This window comes from Aptenodytes forsteri, unplaced genomic scaffold (genome assembly GCF_000699145.1).
Source record: "Aptenodytes forsteri isolate BGI_AS27 unplaced genomic scaffold, ASM69914v1 Scaffold208, whole genome shotgun sequence".
Taxonomy (NCBI): domain Eukaryota; kingdom Metazoa; phylum Chordata; class Aves; order Sphenisciformes; family Spheniscidae; genus Aptenodytes; species Aptenodytes forsteri.
In genome coordinates, this window is record NW_008794963.1 from 3873658 (window position 1) to 3892376 (window position 18719).

At 42.5% G+C, this 18719-nt stretch overlaps 1 protein-coding gene across 1 annotated transcript in view; it reads right to left on the reverse strand.

Annotated features, from left to right (window-relative positions):
- NIPAL2 (NIPA like domain containing 2) overlaps window positions 1-18719 on the reverse strand; it is a 54797-nt gene that overhangs the window by 25317 nt on the left and 10761 nt on the right. Inside the window, exons 2-3 of the mRNA XM_009275515.1 lie at window positions 10885-10953; window positions 8000-8171 (exon numbers count right to left, since the gene is read on the reverse strand). Of these exons, the coding sequence (XP_009273790.1) occupies window positions 8000-8171; window positions 10885-10953 (241 nt within the window). The remainder of the gene's footprint in view (window positions 1-7999; window positions 8172-10884; window positions 10954-18719) is intronic.

Here is an 18719-nt window from a genome sequence, read left to right on the forward strand (position 1 = left end):
ACTGGCCCTTTCAAACCCCTTCCCTTTGACCAGCAGGATTGATGAAGAAACTGCCTGTGCTCCAGAGGCCCTTACTGCTGCTCCCAGGGCTCTGTAGTCCTTCTTGATAGTCCTCAGACTGCTCCTGGCTGCATCACTGGTGCCCACGTGAAACATCAGCAGCAGATAATAGTCAGTGGACTGAACGAGGCTTGGTAGTCTCGTAGTGACATCCCTGATACGAGCCCCCGGTAAGCAGCACACCTCTCTAGAGAGTACGTCAGGTCGGCAAATGGGTGCCTCCGTACCTTTCAGAAGAGAGTTGCCTACTTCTATCACCTGTCACCTTCTCTTAGTTGTGCTGGTTGTTATACAAGGAGCAGATGGGGCTGCCTTAGCTCCAGCGCCTCTCCTGGTGTGACGGGTCTTTCCTGTTTGGCTTGCAGAGCAGTGAAGCGGTTCTGCAAGGACACCTCAGGCTTCGGGGGAAGTCTCTTCCTCCTGCTGGTACTCCTTCTCCGCCTCCCCGATGTTATGCAGCCTTCTCACCACCTCCTGCAGCTCAGCCACCTGCTACAGGAGGTCCTCAACCTGGGCACACCTTTTGCAGGCAGGTCTGCCACCTGTCCCTGCCCCAGGAGAAAAGTCTAGGCACTTCCCGCAACCTGAGGTCTGCACTGCAACCTCTCCTTTCAGCAGCTCCGTGGGTGGAGGCATCGGCCACTGCTGGGGTAGATGGTGCAGACCCCCCAGCCGGAACTGCAGCCTTTGATCTCAGATGAGTGCCCACCATTCTGCCTTGAGGGTCATGTAGGATGAGTGCCCTTCACCTGTGCAGATGGTCACAGAATGGTGCCCGGTTGCTAGGTTATGTGTACTTCAAGTCTCCCACTCGGCCAGTGGAATGCCCTTCCTTTGAAGAGGTGCCCTTCCACACAAACTGCCATGCAAACTGCCACGCCACGCCCTGGCTGATGCGCCACGCCCTGGCTGATGCGCCACGCCCTGTTTTGCCCACCTTTTCGCAGTGCTCCTGGTCACTAGTGCTCCCTGGGGCTGCCTACTTCCTGAGGTCCCTTCCAACCTGAAGTATTCTAGGATCCTGCAAACGCTTGGCAGAAGAGTAAGTGGGCATCCAGAGGCCACAGCTAAGCCTACCAGATACATGAATTAAAGCCCTACTGCGTCCCAAATTCAGCTCCTAAATGCAGCCCTGCTGAAACCCCTGTGCTCAGCTCCCCAAACTCTCTGCTCCTTTCCCACCATCCCTCAGACCACATCTCCCCACCTCTCCTTCTCACTACCAGTGATGTTACACCCTCGCACTTTCCTCCTAGCCTGCTTCCCCTTCACCATGATTTTGCCCCACCACTGCAGCATGAGTCTCACTTCCTACCACCCAGCCCCAATTTTCCCTTTCCCACGCCAGGGTCCTCTTGTTCCCCCTCTGTCACAGAAGCTGTGTGCCTCCTCTTCCTACACCATTATACTGATGTGGGAAATAAATCACTGAACATTATGTTCAACTCTGCGGATGAATAGACCAAGGAACTTGGGCAGTTGCTGTGCTGAAAAGTATTAGTGTGTCTTTGCAACTGTTCATTTGTTTGCCTGTTTGTTTGGGTTTTTTTAAAGCTATAGACAGTTATAGAGATTGAGATCTGTGTCAGAGTGAGGAATAGCCTCTTTTTTTTTTAATTGGTCAGCAATAGAATACAACAATACAGAGATGCAGACAAAAAATTGTGTCAAAGTGTAAGCTGGCAACAGCATGGCAACAAACCAAGCAATTTATCATTGTTCTGAAGTCTCATTGGTTTTGAAACACTGGTTTTAGCAATACAACACATGCACAACTCCAAGCGCGAATTGTCAGCCTTTAAGTCATTGAAGCAAATACTGCATCCCTGGTCATCTGAGAAGAACTGTATACTTTTGGGTGAATCAGAACATTCTTAGCTTTTTAACTAGTTATTAAGGTAAAACTTTCAAAACTAGGCACAGATCCTACTCCCACTGAGAGTGGTGGCAGATAGCCTGCTACATCAAGAGAAGGGCAGAAAATCTGGGAGGTGACCTGTTAAGGATTAAACATTACAGAACCCACACATCCTATTGAAATCCTTGAGTTCATTTCATGCCTTGATTGCATCATACTTACATTAATATCCACAAATTGAGAAGTAAATAGGTCCTGTAAAATATCTGTATCTATATGGCAGGGCCTTTCTGAAGGCTCATGAAAATTTTCAATCTGGAAATACTGAGTTAGTATTTCAAATGAAAAATATTATGACTTGGCACCACATCAAAATCATGACAAATAAAAGCTATTGGGTAGAAAATGGGGAAAAAAAGAGTTTGTTCAGGAGCTTAATTGTTATGTTGAAATGACTTCTTCTTCTCATACATCAGCATAAAACAGAAAGACAGACATGAAAGCTGCAGTTAGGATTGTTTCTTGTTCGTTTCTTTAAGAAAGGGGTAATACAAAACAGGAGAAGTTAAAGATAGAAAATACATACTGATCTGCAGAGTGTATTTTCTGTATTTTGTCCAATCCAGCCTTAAAAAACTCAAATGAAAGTGTCCATCACTTATTTTTCCTACCCAAAACTACTTCACAGATAAGTATAATTTATGATTAAGTTGTTTTCCTGGTACTGAAGCTATTTATGAATCTCATCTTTTTACTTTTATTTTTATTGTGTGGTCTTACACTAAATAATTCCTTTCATAACTGTTTATAACTTCAAGTATTAGTATATCCTTCCTTTTCCTCTTTTCAATTCTTAGATGAGCTTTATGTACTATTTTAAATAGATTAGTACTCTCCTCATAAATGCATAGACTGCTTTTACTGCTTCTGTCTTGTCCAATAGTTTTCCAATAAAACCACAAAATTTAATATTTGCCTCAAATGTTCGTTCTGTTAAGCTTAACTGATTCAGTCAGGTAAAGGCATTTAAAACCACCCATTTTGCAGAATACTTTTGTACCCATTCCACTGGTGGTCTGGATGAAGTACCAAAGGAGGAGTACTAGCCATGATTCAAAGACTATGGTTTAATGTTTGCACCTCTCCCAGTTTGTACAACAAGAAAAACATTTCACTTTGAGACCAAGCATTTATGCTGTTTTATGCAACTTAAGGGTCTGCCTCTGTCTAATGAAGCAGTTTAAGCTCATTCAGTTGATTTTGCACTAAATCTGTTGAGCAGTGCTCAAGCTGTGAGGATGCTGCCTATCACATTTTAAGATGTGACCTTAAAGTATGCTTTATACAGACAGACCCTCAGTCTACCTCCAAGCTGAAGAGATTCAGGACCATCCCAGTACGGAAGCACTTGGAGATGCTTTAACCCATCCCCAAAGTCAAGCTATTGTAGTCTGCCACACAGTCAGGAAGATCTGGAGAGATGATGAGGCAGGCAGTAGATTTGATCACTGCAGCTGAAAAGAGCAGGAGGTTAAGGGGGCAGAGAATGGGGAGCAGGTCTTCCTGGGCAAGTACCAATATTTCCATGGGGGATCCAGAGGCTGCACACTAAGAGGGGGACAAGAAAAAAGGTTGAACTGATGAGGTTGCCGGTCATGAGAGGAATGTGGTTTAACTGAAGGATAGTGAAATAGTGAAAAAACTATTAAAAAAAGTGCCCAAGCATTTTTATTAAGCACATTTAGAAGGAAAGGAGCTGGTTTGGAGAAAGAAGCTGTGATCACAGCCTTGGAGCAGACTAAAATATCTCTCTCCCATGCAAAGGGCTACTGCAAAGGGGGGACAGAAGGACAGGAAGCACAGATGGCCCCTAATGCCCGTGCACAAAGCACAAGGACAGGCAAGTCCCTGTGCACTCTGCAGGCACTGACAGATAAATCACAGCTGGGTTTGAGTGCCTGTAGCACCATCTCCACGGTGGAGACTGCATATAGACAATTCATGCCTGAGAATCTCCCTGCCCTGAGACTATTAGCTTAAAACCTCCTTCATCTTATCCTGCCTACATCTCAGATATACTACCACAAGGGGAGGGCAGGAGCTCGAGGAAAACCAGTCTGCTGACCTATTGTGGGTCATTTTGGGGTAGACAGGGGAGACAAGCCAGGTATGAGGAGGATGGATGCATTTAGACTTGGTGGGACCTGGGTCTCCTTCAGGGCCAGATCTCTACGTCAGGGAGGTTTAACACAAATCTGGAGAAACTTAAAGAATAGCTGTATGCATAGCCAGAGTTAAACAGAGAGCTAGCTCTGCCCAAGACATCTGGGAACAAATTCATCACAGGTAATTGACTACTCAAACCTTTTCTTAGTTTATGATAGATATTAATGGTGCACTGAATACAAAGGAAGATATTAAAGAATTTAGTCAGTTGGTGAATGACCTCTTGATAGCTGTCCTGCACACTGAACATGTAACATTTCTAACATGATTAAATATTAGTACTGGAAAAGTGGTGGACAAAACATGAAACATTTTTCCCCATCCTTAATGCCAATATCCTAATAAAAAAGCAAGCCAAATATCAGAGGAATTGCTCAAAAGAAAGACCATTAAGGTGAGCTTAATTCTGGAAACTGGATTATAGGACTTACACACTGCAGAGAGAAGGAAGAAACCTGAAAATCGTTTTGTTGCATCTTCTAGAGAAGTACAAACAAAGTGTTTTAAAGAATAGTCTGGTGAATGTTTCCCAGTTCTCATTAGTAAGAGAGTTCTCAAAATCCCAAGTTCTTGGGCCACAAAGATGTTACATTACAGTGAGTGGGAGAAATCCATTTCTACAATAATATCTGAGAATCTTTTTCCTAAAGCACCATCAGGGATATCCATTTTCAAAGCCTAAAGCAATTTCTTGCCCCACAGCTATTTAGAAGGAGCATATAAAAATGCAAAGGGATCTCAACAATGTCAGTCTAAGCAAGTTAAGTGTAAAACAACTCTCTTCAGAATGATGAAAACTGCAGAAGAAACGATCTCTGATACCACTGACCTCTCCTCATCCCACCCCCAAGTTATTTCTGCAGGCAAAAGCAAGACAATGAGCTAAAAACTGCAGCAGCCTAAAATTACCTGAGCTACATGTAAATTATGATTTTTAATTTTTAAGTATAAAAAGCTTTTTAATGATCACATCAAAATGTATTACTCCTCCACTTTTAAATTAAAAATTTACCAATTTCTCCTCTTGAAGAAAACAACTGCTGTCTTCTCAAACTATTATAAACCCTGAACAGATGTAGAGCTTGCATCATTGCAACCACACACAGAAATACTTCCACTGTGTAAGAAGAAAAATACAGTCTTTGTAGCTTAATTCTAAGAAAAAAAAAATTAAAATCTACTGGTGTCATGCCAATTCATGGTCTGTGGTGCTGGATTCTTTCTAAAACCAGCCATCAGAAGCACCCAGCTCAATAGAATGAGACACAAAATTTTCACTACTTAATTGATACCGGGTTAAGTGCAAAATTCAGTTGGATGCAGTTAAATGTGGTAGCAGAGCATAATAGATGTTGGCTCCATCTATTTTAAGACCCAGGATGCTTCCCGTCTCAGAGGTCTGGAGCTATATGATGGGTACAGCCCAAATCCATTCTGGGCAGAAACTCCAGTCTGCCTTATCCTCCTCCAAAACCCTGGTTTCCAAGCAAAGGAAACTTTCCATGCAGACCCAGAGTGACGGAGATCTTCAGAGAATCCCCTAGATGACTGGGCATACTGCAAAGCACATTTCCTCTCAGTGCACCATACTGAGTACCCAATGTCAGGGAGAGTCAGCTCTTACCATGTGGGATGTGTTGACACCAAATTTGGAAAAAAATGCTTACCAGAAGGGTGGACTTAGGGTTCAGATACACATTTGGAGTTTGTAATCAAGTGCTTAATTTCTTCATTTAAAAAATTAACTTATGAAAGACACACATTCAACAATACCTCAAAACCGCTGTCATCTAGACTGTGCAAAGTCCACCCTCCACCACCTAAAAAAGGTCACAACTTAATGAGAAAAATATTTCTTGATCTTTTAAATTGGAAGACCTGCTGCCTAAGCTGCCCTTTGCCCAGTTGTTAGCAGATGATGCACTTGTGTCTTGGTCAGTTTGTCATTGCCCTAAATTACGAACTCTTCTAAAATTAAAAGAATGCTCTCTCTCTCTGGCTTTAATTTCAGAAGACAGGGAAGTGTCTAGCGGTAGGAAGTGTTACTGGGAAGTTATTGTTGTAATTGGCTGCCTACGTAATTTTTACTTTCCCTTCCTTAAGGGAATGTTTGCTAGACTAAATAAAATTTCAGATCTCTCTATTGTTTGGGCTATGAAATGGATACTGTCAGCTGATATATGGGAATGGAATATAAGATATTAAAGTGCTTTCTGGGGTCTTCCAGGATAAGCATTTTGGGTCAGTTTAAAAAAAAAAACAGTGGATGAGAATTTTGATAAGATATAACAGTTAGGAAAATGGTTTATTGGTATTTGTTGTAAGTAAGGGGAAATGGAGAATGGAGGAAACAGATGCAACATTTCTTTGCATATTGCAAAGGTAAAGAAGAAGGAATCTGCCCAGATAAAAATCAATGCTAAATGTGACCTCTTCTTTGTAGCAGTTTAATAAGCAATGGAATTTTTTCCCTTCCCACTGCTTTTCACTTCTTTCTAGTTTTCTATATTTGCATTTTATTCAGTTTGGGCAACAAATTAGATTGGTCGATGTCCCTTTATGTTCAGAGACATCTGGAAATGTCTACAGTTGTTAAAGGTATAACTACTGCCACCAAAATCACACTGGGATATGTCATATTAATTTACATTTTCATTTCAGGTAATATCTCATTCCTTTCTTTGAGAAATCTTTCCTACAATGGTGAACTACAGTGGCTTTATATCTCATTCTCCAAAGTTCTGCAATAGTTTAACATTAAAGGTTACGGTAAATTGCCTGCAGTTTCCTTCCTCCATTCTCTCTTTGCTAAATTGCACCCACATATGGTTGGCTGCCTCCTTCCACTACAGCCAGGCAGTCCACCGGGAAGATAATTCATCTTTTCTACCTTCCCATGCAGAATCACTCACTGCAATGTCACTTCCAAGCATGAAACTGGTAGCTAGAGACAGACCATGAAATGTTACCACTTGTCAATAGCAAGCGAATGAGCTCCAGCGTATGTAGAGCGGTTGTGATATCTCAGCCCTGGATGTTTCAGCTGTGGGTATGAAGCAACTCGATTAAGGGATACAGCTGCACACTGTATTCCTGTTTTCACAGCCTCTGTACACTATTGCCTGTCCACTCTGCTTTGCATCAGCACAACATGATAACATATCTTAAAATGTATGTTTCTTTATCAAAGAAACAGATATCTCATGCCTGTCAATACCTTAATTACCAAAAAATTGAAGTAAAGAGTAAGATCATATCAAATGAGTCCTAAGGATAGGATTCCTGCTAAAGTCCAATTAATCTGCACATGAAGGAACAAATTAACAACTTTGACAATGTCCATAAAGAAACTGAACATTTCAGGAAATTTCTAGGCCTTTTTTGTCACACACTGCAGAGAGTCAAGCAAGTTTGTCCATGCAAACATGAATCATGGTAATGGGCAGGGGACAGGCAGCAAAAACCGCTTGGTGTGACGGTAACATAGAAAACACGTTGTAGGTACTCAGGATCAGACCACAGCTCTGTGCAGTCAGCAGGATGCCAGCCCCCCACTTCGGGGGCTTGTAGAGCCGGCAGCGCTGGTTCAGCACTGGGTGACCAACTGGCAGGAACTAGCAGAGCACAGAGTGACACAAAAGACAAAACTATGGAAAAAGAAAGATATGAGAAGAGTCTTTGAGTTAAGTAGAGGGTTTGTGTTAAACTGTCAGCTCGTGTAATTTTATGAACAATTTCTTTTCAAACCACAACATTAACATTTTCCCCTTGTGTTCCTGTGGTATTATTCCTCTAGTCACAAACAAGCGTTCGGTTAAAGTATGTACCCAAGGAAGAAATGGCAAACCATCTCACCTATGACAGATATACATCCCAGTGGAGTGACCAGGGCAATGGGGGCAAATCCGTAGGCTGCGAAATTGCCCAGCTCTCCAAGCCCCAGGAGGGTAATTCCACACCACCATAGCTTGCTCGTGTAGTAGGGCTTCATCTCTGTTCGGCAAGCCAGTCGGAGATGAGCGAATTTCTAGAAAGTTAATTATTAGGAACAGGCATGAAAATAATGACTTCCATTGTGTTCTTATGTCTGACAAAAGTAGAATAATTAAGGGGGCTGTCAACTTCAAATTCCAGGTGCGTCAAGGTTTTCTTTTTAAACATGACTTTCAGCTTGTTGTTGCAGACACACTGCTTTGTGTTAGCTCAGTGCTGCTTCGGATGTGTGCTTTCTTAGCCGTGGTGGAAATGACTGAAAAATTAGACCTCTGAATAAATCTGAAAAATATTAAGTGAATACTAGCTAGTGCTTACTTGCTACCGCTGCACACCTCTGTTCTTCTCTCAAAGCAAAGCTCAGCAGTTGTGCTGTGAATCTGAAAACACTCAAAGGCAGGACTTGGGGCAGAATCAGAACTGTGGCAACAAACTGGGAGATGGGGACCAGACAACATGGTGTTCCTGCTCCATGATACATATCCTCGCCAGAAATACAATTTCAAAATGAAAAAGGCAGCACTTAATCACATCTGCTGTAGGGAGGACTCTAAATTAATTAGGTAGAATTTAGAATTTGGCTACAATCTCCTGTTTGACCTTAGAAGAAGATCTCAGGTAAAGCTTTATTTTCAGAAGGAAAACCAGCCAAACCTGTATCAACAGGTATAATATATACTTGTTATACTTCATCCAGGAAGTATGGGCCAAACAGTAACACCTGTGATACACCATAGTCTCAGTCATTCCTCTTCTTGAGAGGATACAGCACATCATTGCAGCTTCATGCTGTGGAACATGTTGAGGGGATGAAATCCTAGGAGGAAGTTTAGCCCTCCAAGGAGAAAGGGGACATAAGGAAATCAAACTTCTCTGAGCCACAGACCAGCAATTCACAGTAACATCCAGGATTTTGCATGTTTCATTTTTATAAACAAACAAACAAACAAACAAAGCCCAAAAGAGAAATGGATATTAAATAATATTGTGAAATCAAGAATCCAAGTTTCTGCTGAAAACCAAATAGGACAAGTTCTTAACTGTATCCTGAGCTCTGGTTTCTCCCCAGATTCTTGTAGGAATAACTCTTGAGGGCACAGTGTGATTGAAAAGATGTGTGATGAACACAGGAGGGTGAGCTCAGTGGCTCCCCTACAGCCTTCTTTCTCCAGACTTCTGCCTTCTTTGCATAGCAATGTGTGTGGATGGTATTTAGGTGGAGGTTGTTTATAATCCAGCTGAAATACATTGCAAATGGTGGGCTGTTCTTTAGCTGACAACCAGCTAGAGGGAAGAGAGGGAGAATAACTGACTGCATGGTGGGAAAGGGAGAGAGAACAATAAAATTTGGCCTGCCCATTTAATATGAGTGTGAAAATAAATGTTGAGATCTAGTGAAAGACATTATTCATCTTTAGAAGATGTTGTTAGTAAATGGAGAAAAACCTATTTTAGAGGATAAATAAAAATTTCAGTTGAAACTGTCAAGTGGCAATGCAGAGCTATTGGGTTTTCCTAAACAGCATTTAAAAAGCTGGAAGATAGTTCAAATCCAGTAAATGCTGTTAATGATTACAAGTCAATAGACATCTGTCTGCATGCCTCAGTACATCCCCTGGCAAAGCATCCACTTTGACAGTCAGTGCCCTCAGCAGACAAAAGATATGAAGTCTGAACAACCTTATTATTATGGGCTAGACTGAATTTCCACTTCACCAACAAGAGTTTTTCCATTGAAACAGAGCCTGTCCTAGTACTGTCACTGTCAGCAGGTTGGAACTCATATTGAAGAGGCAGCAGTCATCTCAACCTGCCTGCCATCTCTGGCTAAACAGATTTCTTTCTATGGGATTCTCCAACTAGAGATACTTAAAATAGAAGGGAATCATTGAAGAACCTTCCAGCATTAATAAAATGGGTTGTTATGAATAGAAGATTTCATATTCCACAGCTTTGTTTCATCCTTTACAGAAAAAGCAAGAAGTAGCTTTATATGAGACATATACAACTCATACAATGCAAGCTAGCAAAAACACTTTTTCTGGACCGCTTACACAACAATGTCTTTTGCGCTTTAAAAGCTTTTGTTAGAAGACCTAAAAATACTGTGAAGTCTACAAGATACAGATTATAATGAATTATTTAACTTTCTACTGAGTATGTATTCTGATTGTTAATACAGAAAAGATTTTATAAGTAAGTCTCATCCTACAACCCTTTGCCATAGTTGTAAGGTCAACACCTCCCATTGCTTTTATGATTTAAAATAATATTTACTCAGATTATTTCATCCTAATGGCAGAAGGAAAACTAAATTAGTCAAAGTTGTTTTGGAGCCCAATATTGCAAAAAACTTTATGTCTCTATGCATTTAATTACATTGATCGCTCCATTAAGCAGCCCCTAAGACCTTGTGTTCTATTCCATTTTAGATTTGGAGACGCTGAGACAGGCTCACATGACATCCAGTAGGACCACAAGCGGGTCACAGCTGGTATTTCCTTATGGCACATTACAAGGAGGAGTTATGAATTTTTATTCTGTTCCCATATGGGAATCACAGCACAGAACAGGTTGAGAGCTATCATACTGCCAACAACTACAGCAGGACACTAGTTAAAGAGAGGGAATGTTTATTAAATGCAACAAAATTTGTATTTTGAACTTCACCATAAAAACAAATTGCAACATAAATTACTTGCTAAATATAAACAACTTACTTAGAATAAAGAGAAATAATTTTATACCTGTATATTCAAAGAGACACTAATCAGAAAATTTGAAGCAGCAGCAAGTAAAACTCCCAAGAGCTGAGTCTGCAAGATCACAAAACAAAGAAATACAAAAATACTTATTAGTTTAAGAAGAATGATGTAACAGTGGTTTTCTTACAGCACATTGTAACCCAATCAAAAACAAATTATTGCACTTTTCAGTCGCTGAGTTCATGCTGCACTGAGTAAACTGATTAAAAAAATGCGTCTGCACAGTTGACTAAGGCTTAAGTAGTAAACAGCTGGGAACAGAAAGGGCATCGCAGTGCAGGAGGTGGTTTTGCTGTCAGTAGAACACCTTCTTAAATCTCATGAAAGAGAAAAGACTAGACAGGTCTCAGTTGAACACTACACACATGTATTCTTCTTTTCAAAAAAAAAAGGACCTGTTTTATTACATAATCCAGAAGGAAAATCAACAGCAATTGAACCGTTCATATTGGAACACAATTATCTTACGTGTTAGCATATCCACTGTTTGACAGGGCAGCCAGGAACATAGGTCTCTCGACAGTTTCTTTAATGTATTGTGTTATTTCATCAAATTCTTTTCTAATCAGCCTGTCTAATTTTCAGTAGATTTGCAAACTTTCTATGAAGCTGAGAAATTAAAAACATTCAAGCAGGATTCATTATTTTGGAAAGCAGCCATTTAAAGATGCCATTTCAGCAAGCTCAAATAACAGGTACACGGTAGAGGTCCCTGTCTATTTCAAAATGTTGTAACACTTTGGACGTTGTCATAAGTGTATTCAAGATCCATTCAAGGTCACTGGTATAGTGCTGTGAGGAGTCCCATTAGCTTGTAGAGAAGACAAACGTACTATCAGTGAGTTTTCATAAACAAGGTCATGGTAACATAACCCAGCATAACTATTGTTTGCAAGCTGTAAAGCAGCATCCAACTCAGTGCTCACAGCTTCAGCTTTTATGACTCTTCTCCAAGAAGGTCACTGGGCACCTATGAACAGGCAGTGCCTACCAGCCACAGAGACTGTTGTCCCTCAACATTTATAAAGAGGCAATATGTGGTCCAGCAAGCCCCTGGAGATGACAATAGAGGGGGATTATCATTGTGGCTAGATAATTCCCGGACTAGGAAAGAGCATTCCCAAAAGTGTGAAAAAACAACAGCCTTATTACAAATGGATGATAATACTCTTATTTAAGAGACACAGCTGAATCCAACTGTCTCCAGCCCATGCATTTCTGTAGTGGCTTAGACTCAGAAGGAGATGCAGACAACAGAATCGCTCTGGGTGAAAAGCTTGGCCGACTGCCAGGTGTCACCAAGACATGACTGACGAGTACAAGGGGATGCAGAGAGGGGAATGCAGGAGGTGAGAGGGCTCCCTTTGCTCACACATCCTCTGTGCTAAGTAATACAGCACCAGTGCCACAGTCTGTGTGCAAGAAGCATCCAACGAGAAGCATTACTCAAGAGTTTTGTCCATAGCCTCTGGTGCCTGGCCACTGGAGGTCCTTCCCATCTTGCATCCTCTCCCCCCCATCCCAGTATTCCCCAGCGGATGCTCCAGCAGCACGTCCTGGGCTCTCACACACGGTGTATTTTCCATGCTGTGGGGACACCTTCACTGGGAGTAGTGGGGAGTGTGTGACAAGATGTGTCAGCACACCTCGGCACAGACGTCTCTGCTGAGATTAGGCACTAACTATTACATGGACACAAGCAGCCTTGCAGCCTCCTTACACACTGGGGAAATGCTGTCAAATGGCCCCCATCCAGGGCTCTGCAGGAGCAGAGGGGATGGGTTTTCCTTCCTAAGGCTTTGATGCTGGTGGTACTACATCTTGCACAAAGTTTGAGCATTTCACAGGTGGATTATTGCACTCCCCTCATCATCCCGCACACACAGCAGCTTCAATAAAACAGCAGTTAAATCAAAATTGTTTTCTTGCTCCCAAAGACTTGTTCTTTTTAAATGACAACATGCTCCCTTGTGAGGGGGTGAAGAAGTGGCCTTGTCAGCCTTGTCATGAAGGTTTAAGAAAAAGGAGACAGCAGGGAATAGAAAATAGAAACTGCCACCTCATTTACCCCATCATTTTATTGCTTTCACATCAGTAATTGTAATACATCCACACTACTCTCAGCAGAGAACCCAGTCTCTCTGCAGCTCTTTCCACTTCAGCAGCCAATCCTGCCCTTATGGCTGCATCTCTGGATAACCCCTTGCAGCTCCTTACTCCCAGCTTTCAGCCAGGGGTCAAGACGCTGTGCAGGACTCAGGACTCAGGTGCAACCAGCACACCATGGAGGAAACATGGGTGGTCTCAAGCCAGCCCAAAGGAGGGTCTCCATTCAGCTCTTGAGTAAAACTTGCATGCAGCTGGTGGGCAGAGGATAAGGCTATGTGTTCCATCTGTCATCCAAAAAAATGTGCAAAATCACATCCACATAGAGGTACTGATGATGACCTGAGTACCTGCCTCCAGAGACTGTGAATCGAATGCCCCTTTCATGGCTTTACACACTGCACAGATAGGGACTCCAGCAGGAAGTCTTCCAATGTCCTGCATCACTGGTGTCCTCTCCAGGATTGACTGCTTTTGTACTGTGGTGGTTGCTTCCTCAGGTACCTGTGAGCTTGGCTCAGATATCCTTGTGGGATGCGCAAGGTTTCTAACCTGATGACCACACCATGTCTGAACAGGAACCATCTCCCAGAAGTCATTGCTTTTCTTACAGGTTCCAGAAACTGCCAGGAACGGAAAGCAGCTGAAAAACTTGGGTCTTCTCAGTCTTCTCCTCATTTTCTGGGAAATACTGAGGCATGTGTGACTGATGTCTCAGTACTTCACTGTGAAATACCAAGATCAGTATTTCCCTCAGCATTGCCACTGACATGTTCCAGGACCAGTAGCGTCAGGGGCTCCCCATGGCAGCAAGGAAGGACCTGGTAGCCTGGGCCTGTTCCCACCTAGCCAGGAGCAGGGCAGCTGGGGGCACCAGGGCAGCCCCAGCCCCAGGCATTGGGCATCTCCCTGGAGATGGGGACAGGATAAGGCTGGGCCGGTACATGGGCCCATGAGTGGGCCCGGCTCAGCGGGGCCCGTGGCTGGGCAGGGCAAGGCTGTGGGGAGCTGGAGATGGGTCCGGCTGCAGTGTTGCTGGGGCAGGGACTGACAGCCCCAGGGGGTTGAAATGGGGTCCTGAGCCGTGGGTAGAGTGGGGGAGCCCCAGGGGGTGGGCAGGGACGGGCAGGGCTGTGGGTGCTCTCAGGGCCTTGGCAAACACAGGCAAAGCTGTTGAGGTGACACTCCCTTGTGTCTAACTTGGGCAACTTCATGTGTCTGGACATAAGCTACAGGAAAAACAGTGCATGTTTTTCGTAGTGGCAGTCTGGGCTCAAAACTTATCCTCATTGCTCAGGTCATTTTATCGTAATGACCACGTTTCACCTGAGCATGGCTGTTGGCATATATACTGCGCTGCCTGCTCTAGACTGACGTGTTAATGAGCTCTGGTTAATATGGTGATAGCCCCATCCTTCCAAACCCAGACCCCTAAAGATTAAAAGCAGCATATGATGCCCTAAGGAGGTCAAATATCACATGGATCCATTCAGGGAGATGAGATGAAAGTACGGTAACGCCATGCAGCTATAGCATGGCAAAACGGTCTTGTACAGCTTCATACTCAGATATGCCAATATTAAAGAAAACAACAGGGAACAAAAATGCAATAAAGGGGGAAATTGGATTGCAAACTTCACAAATCAGAGCGCATCTTAAATCAGCACGCATTTTCTAATGCACAAGAGCTATCATACACAGCAGCGCTCAAAGAAGGAGAGAAAAAATAGGATACCATATCTCAGGCTAGTAAAACCATGCATGAATGAAAGATGACCTGCAACAGAAGATAGATCACCCTATCAAACTAAAATGGTTGCTGTATTGCCCTGAAGGCCACGAGAACCCTTCTGTTCCCATCTTCTTATGTAAAAGGCTTCATTATTTGTGCTGTGTCTGCCATTCAGCATCCTTTAGAGGCTGAAGGAGTGGAGAAACAGCCAGTTTTATAAGTAATAAACATGATATTCTCTGAACACAGAGTTTCCAGTTGTGATATCCAGTTGTGATATCATCCACAGCACTGCAGGGCTTCCCACACACAAGTCTTGAGACAAACCTCCATGAGGGAATTCAGTTGCAGACACAACTTCAGAGCCATGGTGCTACTTCAGTCAACTAAGGACTTCTACAGGAAAAAGCCTTAAATATTCAAAACTGCTGGCATAAAATGCAAGTCCCTTCATCACCAAAACATCTGTCTGAACATACAGGCCACTTTGTCGGACCCCAGATTTCAAACTGTTGACGCATTCTTCCAGTGCTTCCAAATGCATGAGGCTTGTCACAGAAACATCCTGCCCTTAAGTTTTCCAGAAAGTAAAAAAACACCACAGAAATTTGATTTACTTCACCTTAATATGGTTTGGAACAAGCCATGAAAGTCACTTGCTGGCTTTGCAGTCCTTTCTAGGCAGTCCCTGAGCACACAGACTGTGGACTGAGGCTGTGGATCTGCCGACATTTTCCTTGGTGGCAGAGCTGGCTTGAGGAATGACTTCCCCTAGCCCCTCATTCCCTCACTGCCTCGTTTGCATTAAAACAACTATTTGTGAGGCTGGCAAGACACTGTTCCAGGTTTGAAATAACCCTCCCAAAATATACCCCATTAGCATTATGTTCTTAATAAGTCACCTGCCAATGTCTAACACTGAAGACAGATTAAAATTCACAAACCACAGCAAGGGTTTTGAAATGGTGACCCTACACAGTTTGCCAGTGGTGACAGTGGCCAAGGGGATGTGACTGTACAGGGGGCTGCTGGGGGGGAAGAGTTTGAGAAGTGGCAAATTTATCTCAAGCAAGGCACCCTCAGCAGTTGCCTGGCATCTCCCATCCCAGCTGCGTGAGGCTCTTGCACAAGCACAGGCATGGGGAAGGGAGGTTTGAAGGATCAGTCAGGAGGAGTCCATTTGCCAAGTGGAGTGGCAACTTATTGCTATTCAAAATAAATGAGCGGCAGTACGGCGTATTGCTGCATACAGTCCTACTTCGAACACTCATGCAGGACCTGATGCTTATTTACCCTAACACTTTTTCACATTATTCTGGCAGTGTTTTAAAAGGCATTTTACATGCAAGGTCTCTTTTTATTGTCCAAGTAAAGTAAGGGGTTTATGGCAAATGAAAGCCAGGCTGAAATCTAAATCTTTGGCACTAATTCTAATAAATTTATCCCTTGCAGACTAAAATCTGCATTGGAGACTCAGTTATACAGCGAGATACAATTTATCCATATTACATGTATGTTTTCCTAATGCACATTGAACTGCAGTTGCCAGGCCTGTGAAATGAAAACTTAGAAAGATTAACTTAATTTGCATTGAGTAAAAGGTATGTGGCCATTATTTATGGAAACTTGCTATGTCTATAAATTGAACTGATGAGCAGGAAAAAAACACTTCAAATGTATGCTGTCAGCTCACTTATCAAGGCTAGTTAAACCATTCCTCCTATTTTTCTTTATTTCTCCATTTATTTGTGATCTAAAGGTGTTCCCAACAAATGTAATGACATATACCGCTTCAAAAACTACACAACATTTCCAGTAATTAAGATTTTGCCAGATCTCAATGGATCTTATAAAAAAAGGGGGAAAAATGCCTCCTAAACTTCCAATTCTGAGTTAACTCTGAAGCAAGGGCAATTCAGAGTCCTTAACAAAAACCATATTTTTCAAAGAGCCACCATGTGGAATTAGGAGAGGCTTATCATTTAGCTATTATTATTCACAAAGTTCTGGCTGTACTCAGTGCTTACAGATGTATAAAGAAAACAACATCCTTGTTTCAATGGTTTCCATAGTGCAATTCATACACTCATATATGGGTTCAGGCCCATATGAAGTACTGAAGGAGACCTGAAATAAGAGTAAAAGGGCAATTACCAGTGTTGGAACATGTAATGAAAATACATTTGATTCGTTCATTGTGACATAAAAGGAAAAGAACATTGTTCAATATACAAGAAGGAGAGAATTAAAACATTTGGCACCATTTTTGTAAGGAACAGAAGGAGAGAGGAGACCTTGGTAACTAAGTCAGGAGGAATTTCAGTGGAGACAAGACAGTTTGTAGGTTTTACACAGGTCACCAGGCTGGATTCCAGACCACAGCAGATAAAGTTCCTATCTCATGAATATTACAGTACCATTGCCTTTACTAGGTTTTACCTTTCATTACCTCACAAATTTAAAATACATCTTTTTCCAGAAAAGAGGCAAACTGTAAAGGCTGGAAGGAGAGCCTGGTAGGTTATCAAAAGGTGTGGGAACATGAGAGGATAAAGCAACTATAAAAGTGGGACCCTTCTATTCATCTCCATACTTTAAATCATTTTCATGAGATCTTATTTATATTCATCAGTCTGATTAATTAATGTCTATAATGGATAACAAACTGAGATGAAGAATATGAATTGTGAAATATACTAAAGTAACTTTCAATATGCTCACTAGGGTTATATACAAACATATCCATCCACTATAATGTTAACAAGCATTATGAGTAGTAATTTTTTTTCCTTTTTGAAGAGTTACAACCAAACCTCCCAACTCCTAAATTTCACCATCTTATTCTCAGGAAACAAATCTCAAAATTAGAAATAAATGGGAGAATGAGGAAGGGGAAGAATGGATTTTTACACTGTTCCTCAGGTGAATAGCCTAGGATACTTTGCTGCATAACCAAAGACCATTTCATGTTTTTAATACTGCCTGTTAGATTGCAAATAAAAACCTCTCCAATGACTGTATAACAGAGGTTCTAAAAATTTCAATCATAGTTGATAACATCTTAATAGAAAGATTTTCTCAAGGACCATCACATAACACCTCCAAGGCAACTACAGAAATTACATACCAGGAAAAGCAAGAATAGGATTATAAACTTTTGCCAGTCTCCAGGTCCCCCAGGAGAAACAAGGAGGCAATCCAGCATTGCCTGACCAGCTTCTACCACAGAACAGCCAGTTGGCTGCGGATACTCCTCTATTGCTGCCCAGGAGCAGGCTTTCTGGATATTCCTGTTTGACCTGATGTACAAGGTAAGGTTCAAGCCAGAGCACTCAAAACCTAGGTATATTAATTCCCAGAAGCTACAGCCTGGCTCACATTGAGAGGCTGCGCTGCTCCTCTCCCTGCTTCATGTGGCTCCCTGGACCCCTAAATCGAGAGCCGAGGAGGGGACACAGGGCTCATGGGGAGCTGGAGTGTACCAGTTCATGCCCTGCGAGATGGAGCTAGCTCTGCCTGTACTCAGAAAGACAGGCAAGCTCAAAAGGCAGCTATCTGAACAACTGAGTGAATAGTGCTGTTAAGTGTTACAACAGGTTGCAGGACAAGGCACAGAGAGTACTGTTGAAGAGATGGCTTGCTCTGCATGTACACACAAGCATGCCTCCAAACCAAGCATAGCTAGCTCATTCCCTCTTGTTATTGTAGAATTATAGAATCATAGAATCATTAAGGTTGGAAAAGACCTCTAAGATCATCGAGTCCAACCATCGACCCAACACCACCATGCCCACTAAACCATGTCCCTAAGTGCCTCATCTACATGTCTTTTAAATACTGCCAGGGATGGTGACTCAACCACTTCCCTGGGCAGCCTGGTCCAACGTTTAACCACTCTTTCAGTAAAGACATTTTTCCTCATGTCCAATCTAAACCTCCCCTGGCGCAACTTGAGGCCATTTCCTCTCGTCCTATCGCT